At 45.4% G+C, this 24,705-nt stretch overlaps 2 protein-coding genes across 8 annotated transcripts; one reads left to right on the forward strand and one right to left on the reverse strand.

The window, feature by feature from the left end:
- Window positions 1–314: 314 nt before the first annotated feature.
- On the reverse strand, window positions 315–2,976 carry SWI5 (SWI5 homologous recombination repair protein). The gene is made up of 6 exons (XM_030461497.1): window positions 2,803–2,976; window positions 2,442–2,671; window positions 2,281–2,320; window positions 2,007–2,128; window positions 1,369–1,463; window positions 315–949 (listed from the first exon to the last, which is right to left on the reverse strand). Exons 1-6 carry the CDS (start codon window positions 2,974–2,976, stop codon window positions 885–887), a joined length of 726 nt encoding a protein of 241 aa, XP_030317357.1. The 3' UTR covers window positions 315–884.
- A 595-nt stretch (window positions 2,977–3,571) lies between these two features.
- On the forward strand, window positions 3,572–24,299 carry GOLGA2 (golgin A2). Of its 7 annotated transcripts, none has more exons than XM_030461106.1 (28): window positions 3,572–3,692; window positions 4,973–5,095; window positions 5,458–5,538; window positions 8,915–9,049; window positions 9,657–9,700; window positions 9,845–9,908; window positions 10,380–10,439; window positions 10,898–10,978; window positions 12,844–12,882; window positions 13,375–13,437; window positions 13,657–13,750; window positions 14,406–14,512; window positions 15,071–15,129; window positions 15,367–15,508; window positions 16,432–16,521; window positions 16,712–16,819; window positions 16,917–17,004; window positions 17,497–17,843; window positions 18,652–18,765; window positions 19,050–19,274; window positions 19,560–19,659; window positions 19,747–19,835; window positions 20,450–20,603; window positions 20,705–20,772; window positions 21,356–21,458; window positions 21,686–21,792; window positions 21,981–22,149; window positions 22,255–24,299. In XM_030461106.1, exons 1-28 carry the CDS (start codon window positions 3,645–3,647, stop codon window positions 22,503–22,505), a joined length of 3,153 nt encoding a protein of 1,050 aa, XP_030316966.1. In that variant the 5' UTR covers window positions 3,572–3,644; the 3' UTR covers window positions 22,506–24,299. The 7 variants fall into 7 exon arrangements, with proteins under 7 accessions (XP_030316966.1, XP_030316971.1, XP_030316967.1 ...); XM_030461107.1 differs by having other exon boundaries at window positions 3,595–3,692; window positions 17,500–17,843; XM_030461111.1 differs by lacking the exon at window positions 8,915–9,049.
- The last annotated feature ends 406 nt before the right edge of the window (window positions 24,300–24,705 follow it).

Below are 24,705 nucleotides of genomic sequence, written 5' to 3' on the forward strand. Positions count from 1 at the left end.
CTTTGGTAATGGAAAATAAAAACATTTCCACTTGCTTGTGCCATTTCTATGCAACGCTCCCACCAAGCAGCACAACTGCATGCTAGCAGAGACTTGCTTCAAGGAATCACAGAACAAAGATATTTTGTCTGTACCCCTGCTTCAGACCCCCTCCCACAGTTCTCAGAAAATACTTCAATAATAGATGCTGTTGGTGTCTCAGAGTATAGCTGAAGAATTTGTTTCCAGGTTCCTGCAATATTTTAGAGGCTCCTAAGGTAAATAACTGAGAAATGTGACAGCTGTTTTATTAAGACTGGACAGTTCAACACAACTTCACATTTTACCATTTACTACAGAAATGATACAAAACCTCTAGATACCAGAGCACCTGAGTACAAAAATGCAAAAAATCCAGACTTAGCCAGATTGATCACAAACCAAAACAACACCCCCAAGCCAAAACCTCAGCCTTCTTCCCTCTACTTCTGAGTTTTTTCTTTTTTTTTTTTTTCAAAGCAGCTATGACATTGCACATTTGTATGTCCTCACTTTGTCTATTGTAGAGATGTTGTAGAGAAGCAAAGACTCTATGGGAAGAGTCATAACACCAAACTGAGTTACAACCTTTCTAATAAATAAATAAAAATACTGTTGATTGGGTAGTAGACAAAATTATCCAACCCTCTACATCCCTTTCCCACAAGCAAGAAAGAGCTGATAGATTCAACAACTTCAACTGACCAAAGTTTCTTAGAAATAAGGCACTGAACCCATACTCTGTTGCAGTTCAACATACATATTTCCAAGGGTACCTCATGTCTGTTCTAAACCAGCACAACACCAAAACATAATGGCCCAACAACAGTCATTTTTGCAGGGTGTAACAGTCTTCAGCTTCAGTCCTAGTCACTAAGCTCCAGATCGTATTCAGGGTAGAGCTGCTTTGTAGTAACCCCTCGGATAACAGCTGGAAAAGAAAGGAATAGCACTGCTTTCATCAAGCCAAGACCAGATTAGTCAGAAAAGTTGTTTTCCTCCCAGTGGCCCCTAACTATCCCATAGCTCCAATAGCAAAGAAATCAATCCAAGGTTTTGCAACTATGCCCCCTGCTTGTCTCAACACTTTTTTTAAGCATATGAAGAACAAAACTGACACAAACTATTAGGCACTATCAGAGACTAAAATACCAATACAATTATGTCATATGTTCCATTCTAAAAACATTCTAAGAAAATAATGATGTGCTTGCACAAGTGACTGGGTAATACAAGTCCAGAATTGAGGAACCTTCAAAAGAAGCTCTGCCTTCCCAGGACAGTAGATTCTCTTTCTCTGTGTCTATATGAGAACACTATGAAATTCTTTAAGAGATTTCCCCTCCTTACCCAGCTTGCCCAGCAGCATCTGTCCAGCATCTTTAATATCGTTATACACATGGAGCAGAGAGATGTGCTTCTCCAGTTCCTCCAGGCTGTAGCCACTAAAACAGTAAAACCAGAAAGGTCAAAAATGACACAGCTGCACAGCAGTCACTACCACTGCCCACTAATAAGCATCTGCCACAGTGTGTCATAAGAAACCACAGTAACACTTGCTCAAGATGGAATAAAAAAGGAAACAGTTTTATCTGGAACTAATTTGTCAGGTCATACAAGTCATAATCTCAAATCTCAGATGAACAAGCTCTTCTGGTATCTTGTAGGGAGGTTGCATCACTATGGTGGTTAAACTTATTTGTTCCAAACTTACATATGATTACCTCAAGAACATTGGGAGTAAAGTTAAAATCTTCCTATTGAAATTCCTAGTAATACTTGTTTTGCTTTACAAAATAAGCCAGAAAGAATTCCCTTTAATTCCAGTCTTTAGCGGGTGACTCAATACAACACAGCATGATTAAAAAGACACCATAAGACATCAGCTTTTAGCTCTAATTCCTGGATCATATAGTGGTTTAAAAACAAAAAAAAAAACAAAACAACTGAGGCATCAACATTGAACACTGATCTTCTCCAGGACATACTCAGACAATAATTGTGCAATTTCCTTGTCTAGAGCAAGGTCTTTCTGTTTCAGCTCTTCGATTTCATACCGCAGGGCTTCTTCACTGGTTCCAGTAAGTTGGCAGGACCCTGGAGATGGAACCTATGGAGCAAAGTCAAAGCTGGCTCAGTAACTCAGTCTTGGGTCCGGTGCTTCAGTGCTGGAGGGCACTGATCAGAAAACACACTGAAAACTCCCGGGGGAGCCACGGAGCAGGGCCCAGCCCCCCCCCCCCAGCCCTGGCAGGGACTCACCGGTGACTTGAAGCCGGCGGGGCCGCAGCGCCTGGGGGTCCTGCGAGGGCAGAGGCACCGCGTCAGGGCCCGCACAGCCCCGCGTCAGGGCCCGCACAGCCCCGCGTCAGGGCCGGCTCAACGGGACGAGAAAGGGGGTACAGCGGGGAACCGGCTCCTACCTCCTCGGAGGAATCCTCGGCAGGCCGCTCAGTCGGCGGGCCGGGCTGCAGCCCCCGCTCGGCGGGATCCCCTCATCCAGGGCTGCCGCCTGTTCCCCGCCCGATGCGGGCTGAGCCCGGGGCAGGCCGGGAGCTGCGGACCCTCCTCCCCCGCAGCGGGGCAGGGCGGGAGCTGCTGCGGCGGCCGCCGCGGGGCAGGCCGGGCCGGGTAGTTCTCCCCCGGCAGGGCCCTGCAGGCAGCCCGGGAGAACGCGTTTGTGTGAAGGTGCAGCTGACATTTATGTAGGGCAGGACCTCATTATCCCCATCGCTGCAGAATGATGGCCAGTGCCTTCCAAAAATGGCCTTAGAGCCACCTCACCCCCGGGGGCCGCAGGTGGGATGGGGTCTCTGGGAGTTTTCTGAGGGCCCGCAGGTTCGCTCGAACAATTGTTATTTTTGTAGGGGGAAAGCTGGCACTGCCCGCCCCACACGTCCTGCCTGGCCGCAGGAAGCACTCGCTGCCGGGCCGGCACAGCTCCCGGGGTGCTGCCATCCCCTCCAAACTGATCCGGTCCCGCTGCCGAAACCTTCCCGCTCAACCCCAGCACAGCTCAGGGACTGGTACAGGAGGAACCTCCCACCCGCAGCCATCCCGGCCTGGCTGGCAGAGGTTAAGGTGTCCCTGTGCCGTGCCAGATCCCCTGGGCTGACCACCCGAGCCAAACTCTGCGGTTTGGCCACACTTGGGAAGGTCCAAGGGTTGGGCTCACAGCTCAGCAAAATCCAATCGCCTGTGCTGAGCGTGACTTCAAAGGCAGAGCTCAGACTTCAAAGCGGCGCATGTAAAATAGAAAGCTGCGTGGAATTGCAGGACGTGCCTGGAAAAGACGAGGGAAGCCTGCCCGGCTCCCCAGGCTGGTTTACAGCCAGGGTTTACTCAGGGCAGTCGAGGCAGGGCAGGGTGCCACACGGAGCAGGGGTGTCACGCAGGAGGAGCAGCACTGGGTGTCACCCAGAGATAGGTGTCACACAGGAGGAGGGGGCAGCTCTGGGTGTCACAGTGGGACCGGCCGGCCCTGGGTGTCACACGCTCAGAGCCGCGCTGAGAAGCGGCTGCCGGGCTGGTCCGCCCCGGGGAGCGCAGGCCGGGCCGGGGCGGGGCCTGGCCGCCGCCTCCGCCGCTCCCCGCCGCGGCTGACGTGGCCCGGGCGCGGGGCGGACATGGCGGACGGCAGCAGGCAGAGCAGGCTGGCGGCGGCCAAGAAGAAGGTGAGGGGTGGGCGGGGGACGGGATGGGTTCCGCGGGGCCCTGCAGCGATGGGGGCCACCAGGCCGCGCTGGGCCTAGCAGGGTCCCTCCCCTGTGGGGCACGGGCCGGGAGCGCCGCTCCCTGCTCGCTCCGGGCCGAGGTGCGGCGGGGGCCGTCGGCAGCCCCCGGGTGTCCGTAGCTGCGGTCGGTACCTCCCGGCTGGCAGTCGCTCCAGGCCCGGTGGGGCGGCAGGGAAGAGGCCGGGCCTTTGCTGCTGCGGTGTTTTTGCGGTGCCGTGTTGGTGTGGTTGTTTTCCCTTCCCCCCGCTTACCCTTCTCCTCTTTTTCTTTTTTTATTCCTATTTCCTCCTTAATTTTTTCCCCCTTGGCAGACGGGCCCACTGCGTCCCTGTGGGACACGCCACTGTGTCAAAGTCATACGAATGGGAAAGTGTCCTGGAACAGCAGTTCAGGCTTCCATTTTGAAATCCTCCCAATAATGGGATCCTTCTTTATTTTTCTCCCCTCACCCTGCCTGCCCGGTGTCTGGTGCAGCGGGGGCCGGGGGGGGGGTTTGTGGCTGAGGTGTCGGGGGCTGGGGGCAGTGGGTTCTTTACATAACTGCCTGGGATTCCCTGGGTTTGGGGTTGAGGTGTTCAATAACATACACAAAAATGCCGGAAGATCTAGCAAGGTTCCAGTCACAGCTTATCAGAGTAGCTTTTCCTGGGCAAAATGGGTAGAATTTGAAAATCAGTTGTAGATCACTTCTTCCCTTAATTCACAGTTACTCCAGAATCTGTATTAATGTGTTACCTGCGTGTGGGGATTGTAATTTTCCTTCTTAAAATCTTTCACAGAGTAGATCTTACAGTCAGGCATCACTTTTTCACGTTGCACTCAGGATCTGTTGCTCTTTATTAATTTTTCCTTATTGCTCTTAGTTATAACCCTATAAACCTCCCCAAACCATTTCTTTTAATTTCCTTTTAGTTGCAGTATGGAGTATCAGATTGTTTCCCAGGAACATCATTAGTTGAATATTTGCAAGTCTGATCCTCTTGTCATAAACCAACCCATCACATTAGTTCTTACTTTAGGCTTGTCTGGACTTGGTGGGATTTTTTTTTCCCCAGAGGGGTAGATTGAAGAGCATTTTTTCTTGTCCTTATACTTGATCTGCCTTTTTACCCAGTGGAGTTTGGGGGGGGGGGGGGGGGTTTGTTGGGGTTTTTGGGTTTTTTTACATTATGCCCAAAGAAGGCATAATCTTCAGTTTGTGCCTCCTTTTTTTTTCATAGCTGAAGGAATATCAGCAGAAGAATAACCCTGGAGCAACTGCAGGAACCAAGAAAAAACGCAAAACTCAAGAAGACAGCAGACCTGAGACACCCACCAACAATGACCTGCAGCCTCCAGAGCATGTGAGTGTCCTGTTTGGTTTCTCTCACAAATAATTTCCTATTTCTTTGTTCTTGGGTTTCCCGAACACCATGAGTAGAGCCGGGGAAGGGTAATGCTGGTGCAGGATACACGTGGTGTTGATGCCTGTATCAGCTGTGTACAGTCCTTAACAACCACCTCTGCTGGAAGGTGTGTGAGTCAGGGTGTGTGCAGGGTCTGATCATGCAGTGCTGGGGCACAACCCTGGGTGTGTCCTGAGCTGCTGTTGTGAGGTGTGTGCTCCCACTGAGCTGGAGGATGATGGTTTCTTTGGCTGCCTTTGATTGATGTTTTCTCTCTGTCCTTTTCCTTTCTCTTTTCCCTTTTCTTTCACCTCCTTTAGATTCAGAACATTCTGAAGGTGCTGGTGTCAGACCTTAACCGCTCCAATGGGGTAGCCATACCCTCATTGGACAAGAGGAAGGTGAGGCAGTGCTCATGTCCCTCCCCTCCTGCATGCTTCGTGTTCTCTTTACACTGACCTCGGTTTTTGGGGTGGAGCCTTGTCCTGACATACCCACTGTCAGTTGCTTGAGTTTTGTTGTTGTTTTCATTAACATGAAGCTGTTTGTTAACACACGTCTCCATTTCTCATAAGTCCTCCTTTCCTTCTGGTTTGTGTCAAACTTAACACATGAAAAAGTGAACCTTGTCAAAAACTTTTCCTTGAGAAGGCTGAGCTTTGAGGAAAACCAGGAACTTGGGGTGAGGCAACAAACTAGCAGCCCGTGAGGAAAACTGCACTAGAAAGAGGCAGTGTTTTCCTTTAGTCTGTATTTCTCCTGTCATTGCTTTATTTCCTAGAGCCTCAGTTCTGAAGGGCACATCTCTGCCCATCTCTAGGCAAGCAGCTGCCCCAAGTAAGCTGTCTAGTAACTCCAGCCAACCCATTTTATGACAGGCGATGAAACTTGCACAGGTGATGCACAGTCTGGCAAGTACCACAGCTTTAAATATGTTTAGGCAGGAAGTCAGATACTTCGAAGGATTTACAAGCTTTAGCATCTTCACATTCTCAGGTTTCTGAAGAGTTAATGGCAGGAAGAATGCCAATAAGAACAGAAACATGTTCAGGAGCAAATGTAAACAAACAGCCTTTAAAAAAATACTTTCAGGCAGGCACTTTAATTAAGGCTTAAATTCTCAGGGAAGTAAAATTTTGTAGCCCAGAGTTTTCTTCCAGTTTTGTTGTACCAGAGCTCTGCTGTTCATTTGCATTTACATCATTTTGGTGGCTTCTTTCCCTACCATTGTTTCAATTTCTATGTCATGAAGTAACTCATCATTTTATCTGCTGCATACCCATGTGTCTCCAGCAGTAAATATAACTGTAGTAATTGCCAAGGGTACTAGATTGATGCAGTGAAACCTGCAAGATGGCATAGAGTTCACTCTTAGTTGCCTTTGTTTCCTTTTTCTTCTTTTTTTGGTGTGGTAATGCAGCAGTCCAACACACAGACTGAGCTGAGAAAGTTCTCCCACCCGGACCTTACACTTCTGTAGGTTATGTGTCAGTAGAACTTGAGTGACATGAGGACATAATGCCAGCTTTGTGGGTGCTGGACGTGCCTGTCTAGCAACAGAAAGTATGTTTTTATTGGATTTTCACTGATGTAATGGAGACTATTTTCACCTAATACTCATAAGCTCAGTGTAAGTTAGATCTCAGAGATAGACTTGATGCACATTAGAGGCTGAGGTGAAGATGGGTGCTCTGGTGCTGGATCTGAGATGGCATTTGTCTCTCAGTGAAGACCTGCCTGTGTCTGCAGTTTTAGTCTCATTCTGCAAATGTATGACTTCTATTTATTCTTGTTTTCCCAGTATTTTGTTTTCTCTGCTTTCTTAATGGAGAGATAAATTTTGATCTGATTGGCTGTTATGGAATTTGTGGGTTGTTGTGCCTGGGGTTTTAGGAATACTTTGAAAACTAATCTCGAATTGCAATATGTAATGAAAGAAATATTTCCCTATCCAGTTTTCATCTTGTAAAAATCCTGAGTCAGGAAAATGCTGTTCAGAAACTCACTTGATGCTAATAAGGCAGAAAAGCAAATCCTTAGCATCTGAGCTACTGCTGCCATTGGTGCCTTAACACCAGGCAGACCCCTCCCATCTCACCCAGTTCAGCTTTCTTGGCTGTGAGACACAAAAAACCCAACAAAATAGGAGCCTTTGTCTGAAAGCAGATCAAAAATCCTGATGTATGCTAAGCTGAGCAGAATTACTAACTTTTTACTCAACATTATGAGAACCTCACAATGTGTGATTTCCAGATAAGTGCTTTGCTCCTGTTTCCAACAAATTCAGCTGCTCAAATAGTTTGTTGTTTTGTTTTGTTTTTTTTTTTTAACCTATATATTTCAAAACTGCTTATAGCAGAGGAGGAAGGGAGGTTCATGTGGTTAAGGCATGTTACTGGTCTTTGCATCTTGAAGCATTAAGCAAAAAGAATATCCTGAGCAGGAAAAAAATAAAGGAAACATTTTTGAGATGTACTGAGGATGATATTCCTCCCCTCCACCTCTGTTCTGTAGGGATGAGTGTCTGAACCAAGAAAGGAATAAAGGTGAAGTCACCTATACTGGAGGAAGAAAGGGAATTCCTGACTTTCCTATAAGCACCTAACTTACTCCTTGAGAGTACAAGTAGCTGTGCTGCTAAAAAGAAATTGGGAAAATTCTATTTCTTTCCCTCTGCAGTCTTCCAGCTCATTGCTTTCATTAAATCTGTCTTCAGTCTCACTGTGTTCTTGCTGCTTGATTCATGAATGAAGTGCTGAGCAGGTAAACAGGGAATGAATGCCAAGAGGGAGATTTCTTGTTTCCTGTGAGGTGCCAAAAAGGAAGTGATTGAAATAATAAGGAACTCTTTCAGGTGGAATTGCAGAGGGCTGGCAGGGTTGAATGTTAAAGGATTATTTCTTTTCTTCGTAGTGTTGTTAAATGTTGACTTACTGGAGCTGGATGATGAAATAAAATAAATTGCTATAAAACACTGGAACACTGCTCTGGGCCTCTATGGCTCTCTGGGGCTGTACAAGATAGATGAAATCATCCAGTTCACTGTGTCTGGGTGTCACCAGATGCTGCTCATCCTCCCACAAAGGCTGGATGAGAACTTATATCACTGTCCAGAAATAGGTTTTTGGCCATTCTCTTTCCCATTTAGATTCTTCTGCTCATGAGATCCATAGGCCCAGCAGGGCCACAGAAACCTGCTCCCAGTCATGCTGACTGTAGCCTGTTCATAAATGTCCTGTTTCTAAACTTGTGGTTCATGGCATGCCACACATTTCACTGAGTTACAGATGGAGCATTTGAGTCTGACTAACCCAGTTTTCAGGTAGTCACTAACCCTCTCTTTTTCACCCTGATGTGTGTAGAGTGATCCGTGTTTTCCCCAGGCACCTCTTGAAAGCAGTGCTCTTCAAAGCAGGGGATCTGCCATCTGACCTTGCCCTTGGTCACATTTTGGTGAATCCCAGGCAGTAAATGCAGTGTGTGAATGTAGAGCTGGGTGACATTTCTGCCACGTGTAACAAGAAGCAAGTTTGGTGATGGGACAGCAGTTCTTCAGCCTGGCTCTGAGAGGGCAGAGGTCTAGGACTGTTTGCTCATGGGTTGCTGCAGTCACCTGTTTGCTCTGGGGAGAACACAGATTCCCTTCCACGTGTTTCTGAATGATTTACTGTTCATATCTGTCTGGTTTCCACAGGCAGGTCACAAGGTGATGTCTTCATGTGTGTTGTCGTTCATTTTGCACGAAGGCTGTAATTCCTGTGATGTGTTTTGTGACAGGCATACTTTGACAGTGATGTTGCCACACGTAATGCTGAACAGCTTGCTACTGATGTCCCTGTGCTATCTAACAGCAACAGCCTACCTAGTTGTGGTTCTGTTCTGCCTGCTCCTGGGAGCATGCAGCTGACACAGGTTTGTGAATCGTGAATATTGCCATTGAACCATTAAATACCAGTTGATGATGCCACATTTTTTCTAAGACAATTTTCATAGCTATGACATGGCTAATTCAGATTTTCTTCTACATTCTCTCCTCTTCTATCTCATCACCTCCTGTCTGTGAGAGCAGAGAGAGTACTAGCATGCACGTGCCTCTGCATCACCCAAAGCTGTTTCCCTTCCCCTTCACTCCTGTTTCATTAGCATAAAGTGCCTTTAATAAGACAGAATGTCTCCAGTCAGATCAATCTGCATTTCTTTTCACTACCTAAAGATTTAGTTGAAGTTTTTCCCAGCATAGCAAAGTAATGATTACACTGATAAATAATAACAGCAAACATAAAGCCTGTAACACTTAAATTTCTCTGTTCCAAGAAACCTAGGCTCACACCACTTAGAAATTACATGTAAGCCAGGACTGAGTTGGTGATTTTAAGTTAATCTTTCTTTGGGATGTGGTAATTACAGGTGCTGTGAAACCTGAGCTCAGATGTAATCAAGCCTTAGTGACACACACATTCACAAATGTGACTCCCATCTTCTCTTTCAGGCTTGTAAATTTATGTGTTTCAATCCACAGATTCATGAAACTGAGGATCATAAAAATGCTTTGGATGAGAACAGGTGAGTATCTATGTCTGTTCACCAAACAGCTTTGCAGCATGATCCCAGTGTCAACCAAATTAAGGTTTTATTCCTTCCCAGTGCTGTTGATTGGGGTGGTTCTCTGCAAGAAATTTTCATTGCCAGGTCTCCCTTTGTTCCCAGGTCTTTCTCATCAACAGAAAGTCTTCGTCAGCTGTCTGAACAACTCAATGGCCTGGTTTCTCAGGTACAGCCTCTTTTTGATCCACTTGTCCTGTTAATTCTCTTCATGTTTGATGTGGAACTTTAAGCAGTCAACTCAAAGAAACACTTTTCAATCTCAGAGATGTTTGTAGCCATCCTACTAAACAATAAGATATTTTAAGTGTTGAGAATCAAGAGCTCCTGGTTTAGGAATGTAAAATTTCAGCTGTAGGAAGAAAATCAGAGTGGGATGAATGAACAACATGTATTCATGGAAAGATGTATTCTGGATTTAGTGGAGAAGAATCTGAAGACAATCTGCATAATTCACATCAGCTGCTCACAGGGGCAGTCTGCATCTATCCTTAGCCAGAAAATGATGTTTTCTGGGCCTGTCTGTGGTATTTTGAAGTGGAAGCTGCTGTGGGAATAGTGTTATGATAGCCAGTTCTAACTTGATAGTGGTTTGTTGCCTTGATAATAAAACTGACTTATTTGACTGATTTACTTCTAGTCCACATCGTATGTGAATGGGGAAAGTGCTGTTTCTTCCACAAATATTAAGGAAATGGAAGTAAGTTCTTCTCAGTCTTTTTCTTTTCCTTCTTATCTGCCACTGTTAATCAGTTATAGGGGCTCTGTGCTTACAGCAGTGCTAGTGAGAGCTAATGGAATGCAGAGTCCACATGAATTGTGTAGTGTTGTGCTGAAATCAGGTAGTTGTGGTCAGCAGTAGGAGGCAGGTATCTGAGGTTTCCAGTTTGGGGACTGGGAATAATATGGCTTCCATGCAACTGCAGTTCTTATTTCTGATTGACTTTTGCATCAAAATGAAACCTCAATGGAAATGGATAAAATGCAATGGCATCCAGCTGCTCCTGTTGAAGCTGTAGATTTTGTTTTGTTTGGATAATCTGATTATATCAAACTGTGATAATGATTTATTTTTCTGTCCTTTTTAATTATTGCTTTTTCCCTCCCCTCCTCCTCTTCTGCTCCTTCCTTCTTCTCCTGTCTGCATGTGCCCATCAGACACGTTACCAGGAGCTGGCAGTAGCCCTGGATTCCAGCAATCTAACTAACAAACAGCTCGTTACAAAGATAGAGGAATTGGTAAGAAACAATCCAACCAACAAGTTTGACATTGTCTTTGCTGCTCTTCCATGCTCTCTGGGTGTCTGCAAGGTTACAGGTTCTCTCATAGTGCCACAAGGAAGGCTGCTTGCACAGTGCTTTGTAAGGAACAAAAAGGGCTGTATGGAAAACATGTTCAGAGGATCAGAGTCTAAGACCACCTGTGAATGCATTGGCTCATCTGAAGAACAAGAAACAGAGTTTTGTTGCTTCCATTTAAGTGGGCTCTGTTGATCTCATCATTCTTTCTCTGGATGATAAGCATCCTGATGAAACAGGATGGATTATTTCTGGTCCTGGTCTGAATCCTTGCAATGCAGAATTCTGGTGGTGGCAGCAGTGTGGAAACCTGTTTCTGCAGGTGGTGATGCTGTTCTAAATATACCAGCAGAGTGGGAGCAATAGGTCTAAGAGAGCCTGGGGCTGATTTCTGATCATATCCTCAGCTTCTCTTGGGACAATGAATGAGCTGCTTTGTCCTGCATGGATTCCTGCTGCTGCTTTTCAGCCTTCAGCTTAAACACTGCAAGAAATGCAGCTAAGTGGACTTGTTTCAGTCTGAAAAGAGCCTTTCTTGTGTGAAATACCTTTTTCCATTTTGTTCCTTTCCCAAACTACACTTTTCCCAGTGTTAAGGATTTCCCAGTGTACTCCATGGCCCCTCTTATGTTTGGTTTTGTGTTGTTTTTGTTTCATTCTGTTTTGGTATTTTATTTTATTTTATTTTATTTTATTTTATTTTATTTTATTTTATTTTATTTTATTTTATTTTATTTTATTTTATTTTATTTTATTTTATTTTATTTTATTTTATTTTTAGCTGGGCTGCAGAGGTACCTGGTACAGTGCTTTGCCCACCCAAGACTCTCCTTGTTTGCCTGCTTTTCTGTTTGCCTGGAATTATGTAGGGCTTGTGCTGCATGGGTGGCTTTGCCTTTGCTTTCCCTGGTTATGTTGTTCACTGGCATTGCTAAAATCAAAACTTCTTACCTCATCACCCTTCCATCTGCAGCTGCGTTTCAAAATGCCTTGAAGCAGCAGTAGTAAATAAACACCTTGGCCAACATCTCATGTTTGGGAAGAGGAAAAAGTACTAATTAGGTAGTTAATGATGAGGCATCAGTGAGAAAACTGCCAGGGGGACAACAGCAAATGGCAAATCCAGCAGTTCAGTTTGTGTGGCAGGCTGGGTAGGGAGCTGCCACTTTCATCTCCTTCACCCCATCTCTGAAGATGCAGTCTGTGCTGTCAGCAGACCTCCAGATCCTTAGAACTGTAGAATGTCTTACGTTGGAAGGGAGACTTCACCCATGAGACTAAAATTGGCTAGGACAGAATTATCCCTTTTCTTTGCATTTGGCTTCAGCTCTCTCTCATACCACCTTCTGCAGCAGGCTGCCAACATACGTGCAGCTCTGCATGGCTTAAGGGACAGTTGTTAAGTGGGGTAAAGGTCTAGAGGCTCAGTTAAAGGAAAGAACTCTGAGTTTTGTTTGGTTTATGGGGATTTTTTCATGCTTTTTTTCTTTAAAAAGCATTTTTGGTGATTATCCTAATATACCAGGATTACTACGATTGATTTCATAGATATGAGATGCAAGTTTATTGAAGTTGCAGTCATGTACTGAGCAATGAAAAACAAATCTGGTATGTAAAGTATATATATAGTGAAGGGAGCCCCAGATCTATTACTTTTAATAGCTAAGAAGACCTTCCTAGTCTTCTACAGAAAGGATAATGAAAATTCTGTTTTCATTGAGCATTCATCCTACTTCATTATAGATGTGTTTCATCAGTAGGAGAATATTTTATCTTAATTTTGGTGCATCAATTTTGTTCCATAGAAGCAGCAGAACCAAGAAGCAGTGAATCAGCTGGAGAAGGTAAAGTGTGTCCTATTTTTGGGGAGATACAGAAATAGGTATCCTTCTCTCTGAGGAGCAGAAAGCATAGTGGACTGTGACACAGCCATGTGTGATCTTGTCTTAGATTAAGTTTCACTTGTAGCATAAGGTTGAATATTTTGACTTCATGAGTTAGGCCTGGCAGGTAGCATGATTACACTGATAAAAGCTAATACTGAAATGCTCAAATATTGGAGAAGTGCAGTGGAGGAAGGAGATTACAGTTCGTGTCCTTGCCAGTGGTTTGCATTCCAAACACTGCCACATTTGTGCTAAGCTATTATTGCCATTTTAGGGTGAATAAAGAATTAAGTAGTTCAAATAATGGAAGACTGAAGTATGTCTTTAAAAACACTGGTTTGCTTTATATGCTGGGAGTACTGCCAGTTAATTACTGCTTTTTTTAGTTTGACCTAAACTAAGGGTTAACTGTGAATTTTTGTGCTGAATAGGCATAATTTGTTTATATAGGAAAAGAAGGAGTTTGAACAGAAATTTTCTAAAGAGCAAGCAGCACTGAGGGAACAGCTGCAGGTAAGGCACAGCCTCCATTACAGAAATACCACTTGGCTTCTGCTGTTTGCTGGATTCCTGACCACCCATAGTGCTTTCTTCAGGAAAACTGGCAGTCACTCAGCCAGACTGTACTGAACTTCCAGAGCCCTTTACCTTTCCTGAATTATCCTTTTGTGGCAACAGTGATGTTGCAGTTACAAAGAATTTTTGCGCTTAGCTGATCTTCCTTTCCCAAAGGTTCATATCCAGACTATTGGAATTCTGGTTTCTGAGAAGTCTGAGTTGCAGACAGCCCTTGGACATACTCAACAAGCTGCACGGCAGAAGTCAGGTAATTGACTGTGAGCTTTCCAGCTCAAGCTGTTGGTTAAACTGTGGATTTCAAGTCACAGGCATGATCGTTGCTGGCAGCCAGCTCACAGCACTCACTGACTCCTTAATGAGCTACACTTGGCACTGTCACTGCTTCTCTCATCATAGCTGCCCCCAAATTGAAGCGTGTTGATCCCATGGCAATTGAGGTTCTTTTGTGCATCACTAAAGCCTTGTCAGCCCTGGTTAGGCTGGATGATTACTCCAGACTGTTCCTTTCTGACTTCTCTGCCTTTTAAAACTTTGTTCCCTTTTCTCCGCCCTCCCTCCCACACAGCTGTCATGTTAACATAGGTTTTACCCAAACCCTTGATTCCAAACTAAATTGGAACAATTTATAATATTAGGAAAAAAAACCCCAAGCAACTTATTGTCTATTCTGCAAAGGAAGTGTCATCATCTCCCTCTAAAAGTGAGGAAGGTTGTTACAGAGAGCTTTGCTGCCCAGAGTTGCCAGTGATTCACCTCTAGAGTCAGGTGTGGAACCAGGTCTACTGATGTACAAAGCTTTGTGCTGCCTTATGAGCTTGCTGAGAAAGTAGAAAGTTCTGTTCAGCCAGTTCCAAAAGCTCTTTGTGGTCAAACCTAAACTGATTCTGCTCTGACTTGTTCAGGAGAAGCTGAAAGCCTTGCTGCTCGTTTACATTCATCTCGCCAGAGGGTGTCTGAGCTGGAGCGGACTTTGTCCTCCATCTCTATGCAGCAAAAACAGTCTGAGAAGGTAAGAGTCACCTCTGTTTATGCTTAACCAGCAGCTCTGCCATTTGCTTGTCACTACACCACTGCAAAGTCTATACTCCCTGCTTGGAGAGGAAGCAGAAATTAACCTCGTTAATTAACCCTGTCAAGCTCTGTATTCTCTATGATCAAAGAAAACTGTTCAGATTCAGGTTTCTGTGACCACTAATTATATGGTCCAGTTGCTGTCTTCAGACCTGGCACCTTACTTCCCTGGTGCTGCCAGTTCCACACACCAGAAGTCTCACTGAGACCTTGTCCCAGGAGGGTCTCCATGAAACAGACACTTCAGGATCCATGTCAATACTGAAGTTAGCAGAAATAACCTCATGTTCAGTCAGTAGCATCACATTTGAAAAGACTGAACAGACTTCTGGCAAATTCAGGAGGTTCTAAGCAAACCTGTTCTGAGGATTTTCCCACAGTTACGACCTTTCCCACTTTAGCTGATCAGCTAACGTTGAAATGAAGTAATTTTTTAAATATTTTCTTTGTTTTGGCTGAAGTTTGTAGATGAATCAATTACTTCTTTTTTCTCCAGCATAATAAAGAGTTAGTGAAGGAGCGAGATGACCTGAAACTGGAACTGTACAAACGAAGGTAAGTCTACTCTGCTTCGTGCTGCAGGGTGACACAACATTGCTGAGTAGAGACACAAAACATAAGGGGCACAGACCAAAGTGCTGGCTTGAGAGGCTGGATATTCAGTTAAAACAAAAGTCACTAGTTGTGTGTTTTCTAGCTGCTGTGAAAAACTGGATTGTGAGCTTATGACATGGGCATCAGGAGACCCATAGCACATATAGTGAGGCCACTTTAATTCTTTGTTTGTTTCAGCAAAAGTAGTGAGGAAATCAAGCAGCAGAATTCAGAGCTGTCAGAGAAAGTCCACTCCTTGGTTTCCAAGAACTCAGCTATGAAGTTGGATATGGAGGATTTGCAGAAGAAACTGGAAATGGCTGAGCTGATGATTCAGCAGGTAACCATAACACTGGAGGGGTGTGAGGGGAGATCACACTGATCAGTGAAAGACTTTGCTTCTGACACTGGGGACAAGACTTCACTCTTGTTTTTAAAAGAAGGCACAAAATCCCATCAAGACATCCTCTTAGTGAAAGGCTTTCAGTGAGGCCTCTGAGGAACAGAAAGTCAATATTCTAAGGAGCTGGAGCAGTAGATGGAAAGAAATTGTGACACTTGTCTGCTAAAAAAAGTGTTACAGAGGGTGACTGGACAAGTGTGACTTTTCCTGCTTGTATCTATTCAGCATTTTGGTTCCTCAGTTGTTGTACAGTCTCATTAAAAGAACAGATGAGCAGGGGTGATGTAGGGGAATTGGACAATGGTAACTTGATGGTCAGTTGGGCAAATTTAGGAGAAGCAGCTGGTTAGAAAGGGAATGCATGAAGCCTTTGAAGGCTTTGAAACAAAGCCAACTGCTTCTCTTCTGGGAAAACTACTGTGCAGCAACTGAACCAGCCTTGCTACTTAGTGCACTGACATGTTCCAGACATTAGCTTTAAATTCCTGATGTGATTTGCAACTTTTAAGTTCATCAACTTTTATACAGTCTGATCTGGCTGTATAATACAGACTCTAGAGGTGCACAAAATTTCTGAGACAAATTGTTAAATTTGCTTATTTTTCTTAATGAAAACAATTAGTAAATGTAAAATTGGTGGAGAGGAGCTGCCCAGTTCAGCTTGTTTTACAAAATCTGAGCTTTTTGATTTTGAACACCCCCCCCCCTTTTTTTTCATTGAACTTCACTGTGGATTGAAGCAATTTAAAAGAGCTGCAGAGGTTACAGCAAGGATCATGTGGCAGGTTATTGTTGGTGGAAAGGCTAAGGAGAAACTGAGTATTACCATTTTGCCATAACTTTTTGGGTTTTGTTGGCAGTTCTCAAACCAGGCAGGAAGTCTAGATGCAAACCAGCAGTTCCAGATGGCACTGGAGGAGAAGGCCAGCCTGGAAACCCAAGTTGCTCAGGTAGGGGCTGTGTAAAATACAATCAATCAATCTTGATGCCTGTAAAGAATCTTTTGTGGTGGAAAAATGCAGTCTGAGCTTTGCATTAACACTGGTGGGGTTTTTAAGCTTTATCCCTTAAGCAGTCACTGCCAAATTCATTTAGACAATATGATTTTCTTTGTGCTTTGTTTTGCTTTGTTTTGAACAGCTCTCAGAGTCACTTCACCAGCTGCAGGCAGAAAGAGATCAGTATGTAGAGAAGCTGAAGGAGGAGCGGAGCATTTGGCAGCAGAGGGTAGAGCAGCTCTCTGAGCAGGTAACACCAGGGCAGTGTCACAGCTCCTTTTGAAAAACAGGCAGAAGGAAATACACCATGAACATTTTTTTTGACTTTCACTTGTGTGGCCTTGCAGGTTCACACAATGGTAGAGGAGAAGGAGAAGCACATGGCCCACATTCGGGAGCTGGAAGCTGATATTGCAGAGCTGTTGAGCAAATCAGGTAGGGCTTGGACTGGGGCTTCACACTGCAGAGTCACAGCTGGTTAACTGCTCTGCAGGAACTTCTGCACACAAGGTGCAGGTAGGTCTGATCCTCTGAAGCTGTGAAGGCAGCTGGAAGCCTGGTGGCCCTGGGAAACCTTACATCCTGGAAAACAGCATGAAAACTACTTCATCTAATTGGTCAGCAGATTGGTTATGTCATTGGTATCTGCCTGACTGTCTGTCTTGCTGGCCCAGGAGTTTGGGAAGGCAAGGATGTTCTTGCTAGGGCTGCAAGGAAGCTGGCAGCACATGGCAGGATCCTGTGCTTGGCTTTGGGGTAGTTTTGCACCTTCATTCCTCCCAGTGCCCTCTGGTGTGGATTGGATGCTGCAGCTGGCAATACCTTCTGGGTCATAGAGCCCTAGAGGGTGTGCTTGTGTAACAGTGATGTGTATTACACAGTGATTTAGCCCCGATGACTGAGCTGCTTCTGATTCCATTGCCTCAGCAGTTAAGCCGATGGATACTGAGCCTTCCTCACCAGCAGGGCCCACAGCAGCAGAGCTGAGTCTGCAGGAAGAGATCCAGAGGCTGCTGCAAGAGAAGGAGGAACTGCATGGGCAGTACCAGGCCCAGGTCCGGGACAACGAGCAGCTGAGCCACCTCAACCAGGAGCAGGAGGAGCGGCTGCTGGAGCTGGAGAAGGCTGTGCAGCGTTACAATGAGGAGTCTGCAGACAGACAGCAGATCCTGGAGGACATGCAGAGTGACAAGGCCACCATCAGTAGGGCACTGAGCCAGAATCGGGAGCTGAAGGAGCAGCTGGCTGAGCTGCAGAATGGGTTTGTCAAACTGGTATGTCTCTTCTTTGCATCTTTTCCTCCTGTTTCCCTCACTGGTGCAATCCTTACATAGCACAGATGTGAAAAACTGGCAGAAGCATTATCTGTCTCTTGTTCTGTGAGGCTATGGATGCTCCAGGTCCTGGGATACATGTTGCCATCCCAGGAGGTTCCCTGTATTTCCTTCCTCTCTCAGGTGTTCTGGTGGATAAACCAGTATCTTTGTCCAAAGCAGTTTTGTTTTCCTTCTCATCCCCTGGCAGTCAGATTGTTTCTTTCTCTGTGTATTCCTCCTGCCCCTTCACCCTTGAAGATACCTTTTTTGTGTTTGCCCACAAAGAAGTTCTCAGCAGTTTTCTGTCTTGCTGCTGTCACTCTCATCTGTCCTAAATCAGAATCCTTACTCCTGCTTGCTTCTTCCAGTGAAACAGCTTCTGCTTTTGGGCCCTGGCAAACTACCTGCTGATTTTTCTTCAGTCCTTTCTGAACTCCTCTCCTTGTTTTTGAATGTCTGTGACTCTGGTCAGGATATTCACAGCACCCATCTGCTTTGGAGCTGGCAGGCTCTGTGATGTGCTAAGCCTCTTCTTGGCACTGTCCCAGCACTGATTCCCCTGGCTTTTACCTTGCTCTTCTTCCATCTTCTGAATCTTTCTGGAAGTTACTTACTGCCCTGAACAGTCAATTTATGGCCCTTGGCTACATCCCAGAATAACACAAGAGATGACACCCTCTTGTATCAGCAATTAACATGGTTAATTGAGAATACACATTTATGTTGGTTGGAACAATGTCTTTACACACTGGTACTTTTCTTGCAGACAAATGAAAACATGGAGGTTACAAGTGCCCTACAGTCAGAGCAACATGTAAAGAAAGAGCTGGCCAAGAAGCTTGGGCAGCTGCAGGAGAACCTGGCAGAGCTCAAAGAAACGGTAAGCGACAGCGAGTGTGGTGGCAGGGCAGGTACACACAGTGGTTTGTGCAAACTGCTGGCAACCTCCCAGACTTTGATGGAAGGATGGAAAATGGTGTTGTAATGATCAAGCTGGGAGCCTTCCCCCATCGTCTGCTGTCTGCTGTGGGGACCAGCATGTGGGGGCAGATGGTGGCTGCCTGCCTAGTTGGTGGCTTTGGGGCAACATTGACAGCTCAGATCACGTCACACAGCTCAGCTTCCCTGGCAGAAATAGTCTGATGTGATGGTTCTGTTCTGTAGCTGGAACTGAAAACCCAGGAGGCTCGGGGCCTGCAGGAGCAGAGGGACCAACTCTACAGCCACTTGCAGCAGTACATGGTGGCCTACCAGCAGCTGGCTGCAGAGAAGGAGGAGCTGCACAAGCAGTACCTGCTTCAGACACAGATCATGGATCGGCTACAGCATGAGGAGGTTCAGGGGAAAGTGACAGTGGAAATGCACCTGAAGGAGCTGCAGCAGACCAAGGTAATGCTAAAAAGGGGCGAGTGGAAAGATGGGAGGAAAAATGTTTAACTACATTAAGTATTAATGAAGTGAAAGGTTGGACCAGATGACCTTTCATAGTCCCTTCCAACCTGGGCTGTTTTGTGATGCTGTGGTTACATCCTGTGCAGTACAGGCGAAGGAGACTTGTCTGGAGCAGAAGCAGTGCTTTTGTGTGTGTGTGTATGTAGTGCTACTGTCTGAAGACACAGTGACTGTTTGCAGTCTGGCTACTGTAGGTTTCAGTGATCTGCATCTCTCTTGTAGGAAAGTCTGGAAGCTGTAGCTAAGGAAAACAAAGAACTGCAGGCACAGATCAGTCAGTTGGCAGCAGACCTGGATGGCAGGATTTTGCACCGACTTGAGGGTGAGTAGCTAGAGCTGGTCTCCAAGCAGGAGGCAGAGCTGGGCTCTCTAGGGTACTGCCCCTGTGTTCACTTTCCCCCTTTTACAGGAGATGGAGTTGAAAGTGAAGCAGTGACTGAAGAAATCCAAACGTCTTCATTTGTGATTCCAGAGAAGTTTGACAGCCATGAAGAAATGGTGAGTTTTAGTGGGTAGAAAAGCCTTTGGTTTTAGTTCTAGATGAATGTCTAGAAAACCAGGCAGGTTAAACTGCAGAGAGGTTCTACCAGGTGCATGCAGTAGTCTTGTTGATCAGCTGCCAACCCTACCAGCTGAGGGGCAGCAATGAGAGAAGCATAACAGTTCCTTGCATAGCAGGAAACAGCCAAGATTTCTGCAGCATCCTTGCAAGACAAGCTGGAAATCTGGCAGTGGCTTTAATTATGAAGACAAGTCAGCTGTCAGAGTAGCTCTCTGATTACAATGATGATGCTCTTTTTAGTTTGGAAAGCAATTTGGAAATGGTGTCGAGTATCTGCTTCGATTTTTCTGTAAGTAGAGTGATAATGAGAAAATACTGTGATCAAACAGATACCATGGGAGCTGGCATTTACCCTGCATGTTTGTACTACTGAGGAATGAGAAAAGATGCAGTAGTTGCTGCCTGGTTTAGTTCCAGGGCAGTCACTTAGTATTTTAGTTTTGTACCCATAAATAAAATGGGGCTAACTCTGACTCTGTCCTGAAATGCACCACTGATCATGCTTCACACAGGAGAAGCATTAATGTGCACACTCTGGAATTCTTCCTAGGTCACTTTCTTGACATCTGCCATGTCCCAAGTGGAGAAGGACCGAGAAGACATGAGGCAGCAGCTGGCTGCTCAGAAGCAGCAGTGCAGAAGCCTCCTGCAGCAAATGGCAGCTCTTAGGCAGGAGCAGCAGCACAACTTCATGCTGGGTGGAGGTAAAAATTGGGTGCATTTTGGGGACTGTGAATGTGGAGGCAAGACTTGGTCAGCTGCACTGGCCTCTGTGAAACAGGTCTATAGGCTGTGTCCCTTCCAGGTTCCACTACAGATACTGTTCCAGTGGAGGTGCATGAGGCTTTGAAAACTGCCATGGAGAAACTACAGGTAAGCAAAGGATCTCATCTCCTTTCAGCCCACTACCCTGCTCAGCCAGGCTTCCAGTCAGTGTCAGACTCTCAAGCACACACAGATGAACTGTAGGGGAATGAGTATCAGATGGTCTGTAATAATAAGCTACTTCCTAAAATGTTTATCACTGCTTGTCTCAGCACTGGAAAGCTTGAACCAGTGACTCCCCTCCCACGCCCCAAAAAGACTGAGTCTAATGTTCAGCTGTGGTCTTTTTCTAAAGAAATCACTGAAAACCAGACTGAGTATATTCACCCTGCTGGGATAAAGCAGGTAGTCTGCAGCCTTGGAGCAGAGTATGACCAGAGCTGTGCAGCTCCAGCAATGAGAAGGTTAAAAGGCACTTTGTGTCATCAGCCCTCTTGCTTCCCAAGAGGTGCTTTTACACCTCTTCTGGCTTGCACTCTCTGTTGCATTTTACCATCAAATGGGAGACACCTTGTAAAGGCAGCAAGATTTCTTCTCTAGGCTCAGACTGGTGTGAATGGAGGTTGTTGTAACACGGGTTTTTTTCTGTACACGAGCAGTCCAGGTGACTGATACCAATTTTTGTGCTCAGACCCGTTTCACAGAGCTGATGCAGGAGAAAGTGGATCTGAAGGAGAGGCTGGAGGAGCTGGAGCATCGCTGCATACAGCTGTCTGGGGAGACAGACACCATTGGTAGGTTGAGGCTACACAAGCTGAAGTTTGCTCAGTGCATTATTTATCTGGAGAATGGAAGGTCCCCAACAGCTTTTGGAGCTGGAGCTCTCCAACTACGAAGCAGTTCAGGTCTCCTACTGCTGCCAAACCAGGCCAGGGTGGGATTTGCTAGGTCCTCCATAGCTCTGTGCTCACCAGAAGGCTTGAACCCCAGCCATGCTAACACTTATTCTCTTCTGTTCCAGGGGAGTACATTGCATTATACCAGAGTCAAAGGGCTATCCTCAAACAGCGACACCAGGAGAAGGAGGAATATATCAGCAGATTGGCTCAGGATAAGGAAGAAATGAAGGCAAGGAATCTTTTCTGTAGTACTACTGCAACAGGGCAGATCTGGCGAAACACTTGAGCAGTCCAAACCTTCACATGTAGTCCTTCAGCTAACTCTTTTGTGACAGAGGGAGGACTGCAACCAACCTAGTGCAGTGTTTGTGGCCACAGGGATGTGTGTTTCATGGTCTTTCCTTTACTTTGGTGCAGATAAAACTACTGGAACTGCAGGATTTAGTGATGCGTCTGGTCAGGGAAAGAAACGAATGGTACAACAAGTATGTAGGAGCTGCTCAAACCCCTGAGCTGGCAGCAAGCCAGAATGAAAGTATGCTGCCAATGGAGAGGCACATTGAACTGAATGCTACTGATGGAGAAGGTAAGCCACAGCAGGACAGGTTCTGTAAAACTGAATAACCCACAGCCTCACTGGTGTGCACAGATGGGAAGAGTCACCTGTCCCTGTCTGTTGTGTTCCTTACAGGATTACGAGAAGTGAATTTATCAGATGAGGCAGAACAAGAGGCTGCTGTTCTCCATCAGTCCCGTTTCCCTCCTGCTGACAATAAAACTGCTCAGCCAAGCCAAGAGGACCCCACAGCAAAGCAAATAATGCAGCTTCTCAGAGAAATCCAGAACCCTCAGGAGAGGCTGGGCTCCCTGCTGGAAAACCCCTGCATTCCCTTCTTCTACCGTGCTGATGAGAATGATGAGGTCAAGATCATGGTAGTTTAAGTGGTGCTCAGTGTTAGTTACAGCAATTTTCTATGAGCCCAAAAGGACTTAACTGACTTGAGCATGCCTGTACCTCTGCTGAGTGCCCTTGGTCAGGACAGATTAAAGACATCCAGAAAGAGGGATTGCAGCAGTCAGAATTTGAGCATCAGATCTCATCTTTCTCTTTCTTGTTACTTGGTGTGCTTGGAATACAGGCAGACTCAAACTAATCCTAGGTGGCAGCTGGTGCTGGCACATCACCTGGGCCAGGTGCAGGCCAGAGGGAAGGGGATTCTGTGACTTTGGGCAAAATGACTGAAGCCCTTGTCCCAGACCTTGCTGCCAGCACCACAGCAGCAACTGAGCAACGGTTCTGATCCATCACTCACAACTCTAAGCAACCTAGTTCCTTCCAGGCCTCCCAAAGTAACTAACTTACTCTGGTAACAAACTCTTTGGACTCTTTAACAGGTTGGGTTTGTTTCATACTATGTCTTTTCCCACTTTCTTCTGCAGCCTGCCTCTTGCAACTGTATCTCAAACTGGCCTTGTCAGCCCTGAACAGCCAAAAGATGCAGCACTACAGCCCCCTGTGCTCTAACTGCTGGGGAAGGGACCGAGGGTTGTTGCCTTTTGAGTCTTTTTTTTGGTTACTTGACAAAGCTTTATGTGATTCTTGGGAGTGGGGTGGAAATGTAACTGCACTTTGAAGGATGATGTGTTTGACTTGTATGTGTCTGAAGGTTTTATTTATTTAAAAAAAATAATGGGAGAAATAAGTAAAAGGAAACCACTTAATAAACATGCGCTGTTTTGAATTCCTGGGCTCTAGGGGCTTCTAGGTCTCCATTACTTAACTCTTCCCTTCTCCCAGTTTGGGAAGGAGTGCAATAGGTTAGGTGGAATCCAAGATCCTCCAGCCCCTGTTTAAGATCCTGGGCCACACATCAGCAACAGAGATACCTGCACTGCCCTGAAGCTGTAGTTCTAATTCTTAAGGAAAAACCAAATCACTTTGGGTGGAAAGAGTCCCCTGAAGCAGCAGCAAAGCAAATCCCAAGGGTGTGCAAATGGTGAACTGAGCGTGGATATTCTGCAACTAAACTTGGCCTGTCCCAAGGATGGCGAATTTCAGCAACAGAATTTAAAAGGAAAACTGCATGGGTGATTTAAGGGACCTGTCAAATTAAAGAGATTCAAGAACATAGTACCAATTTTTGAGTTTGTCAACAACAAAAAGACCATTTGTTTCTTCTGTGTCTTTACACCAGCACAGTAGAGATTGCTTTGTAACACCAGAAGCAGATTAACTGTGGGTTGTTTTGTTTTAAATGGTTCATTTTGATTTTTCCATATACAACTGAAAAAAAAGTGTACACAGAACAAACAGTGCTTTCCTGTGAACCCAGCAGGGGCAGATGGAAGCTGTTCTCCAAACTCATTTGATGGGAATGGCACTGGTGGTGTCTGTCAGGTGTCAGCACAGCACAAGTCACACAAGCTCCTACCTGCAGGCCTTTGTGTACATAATGTATCTCTGTAAAATGCTGTATATTCTTTGAAGAGAGACTGAGCCTTTTGCAGTATTTATGCCTGCTCAGACTATTCATAAAGCTGTATCATAAGTAATGGGGGCAGGGCTGTGATTTAATACAGAACATTATTAAAAATGGAATAAATATTTATTGGGTGTTCTACTCTAGTACTGTGAAGGAGACAAGACCTGGGGAGAAGGTCTGCAGTCTGTTGCAGAAATTATTTACTTAATCCTGTTACACATTTGCTTTCTGAATAAACTTATTCAGATGGGCATTGAGTAGATGTATTTATTCCACACAGATCACCTTGAAATTTGTTGAGAGAAAAAAAAAATAATTTTTTAATAAAAACATCTGCCCAGGCATTGATGCTCTGCTTCCCTTAGCTTTCATGAATGTTTTTCCATGGGCAGACTGCTGCCAAGCCTGAGGCACTTCCCTGGGCTAGCATTTCACAGCCTGACCCTATCTTCAGATTCATTTTTCATCCTGTTCCCTCTAGGAGCATTTCCTGACCTCACCTTTACTTAGAGTGAACCAAGAGCAGACACAGAAGCAGGAACTGCTGTTCAGCTGACACCCAACAGCTTTAAACTGGAGAAACTGAGCTGCCTCTGCATCTCTGATTTGAGGAAAAATAGAAAAATGTTTCTTAAAGGCCACAAGCACCAAATAAGAGG

The sequence above is a fragment of the Calypte anna genome, chromosome 17 (assembly GCF_003957555.1).
Source record: "Calypte anna isolate BGI_N300 chromosome 17, bCalAnn1_v1.p, whole genome shotgun sequence".
NCBI classification, from domain to species: Eukaryota; Metazoa; Chordata; class Aves; order Apodiformes; family Trochilidae; genus Calypte; species Calypte anna.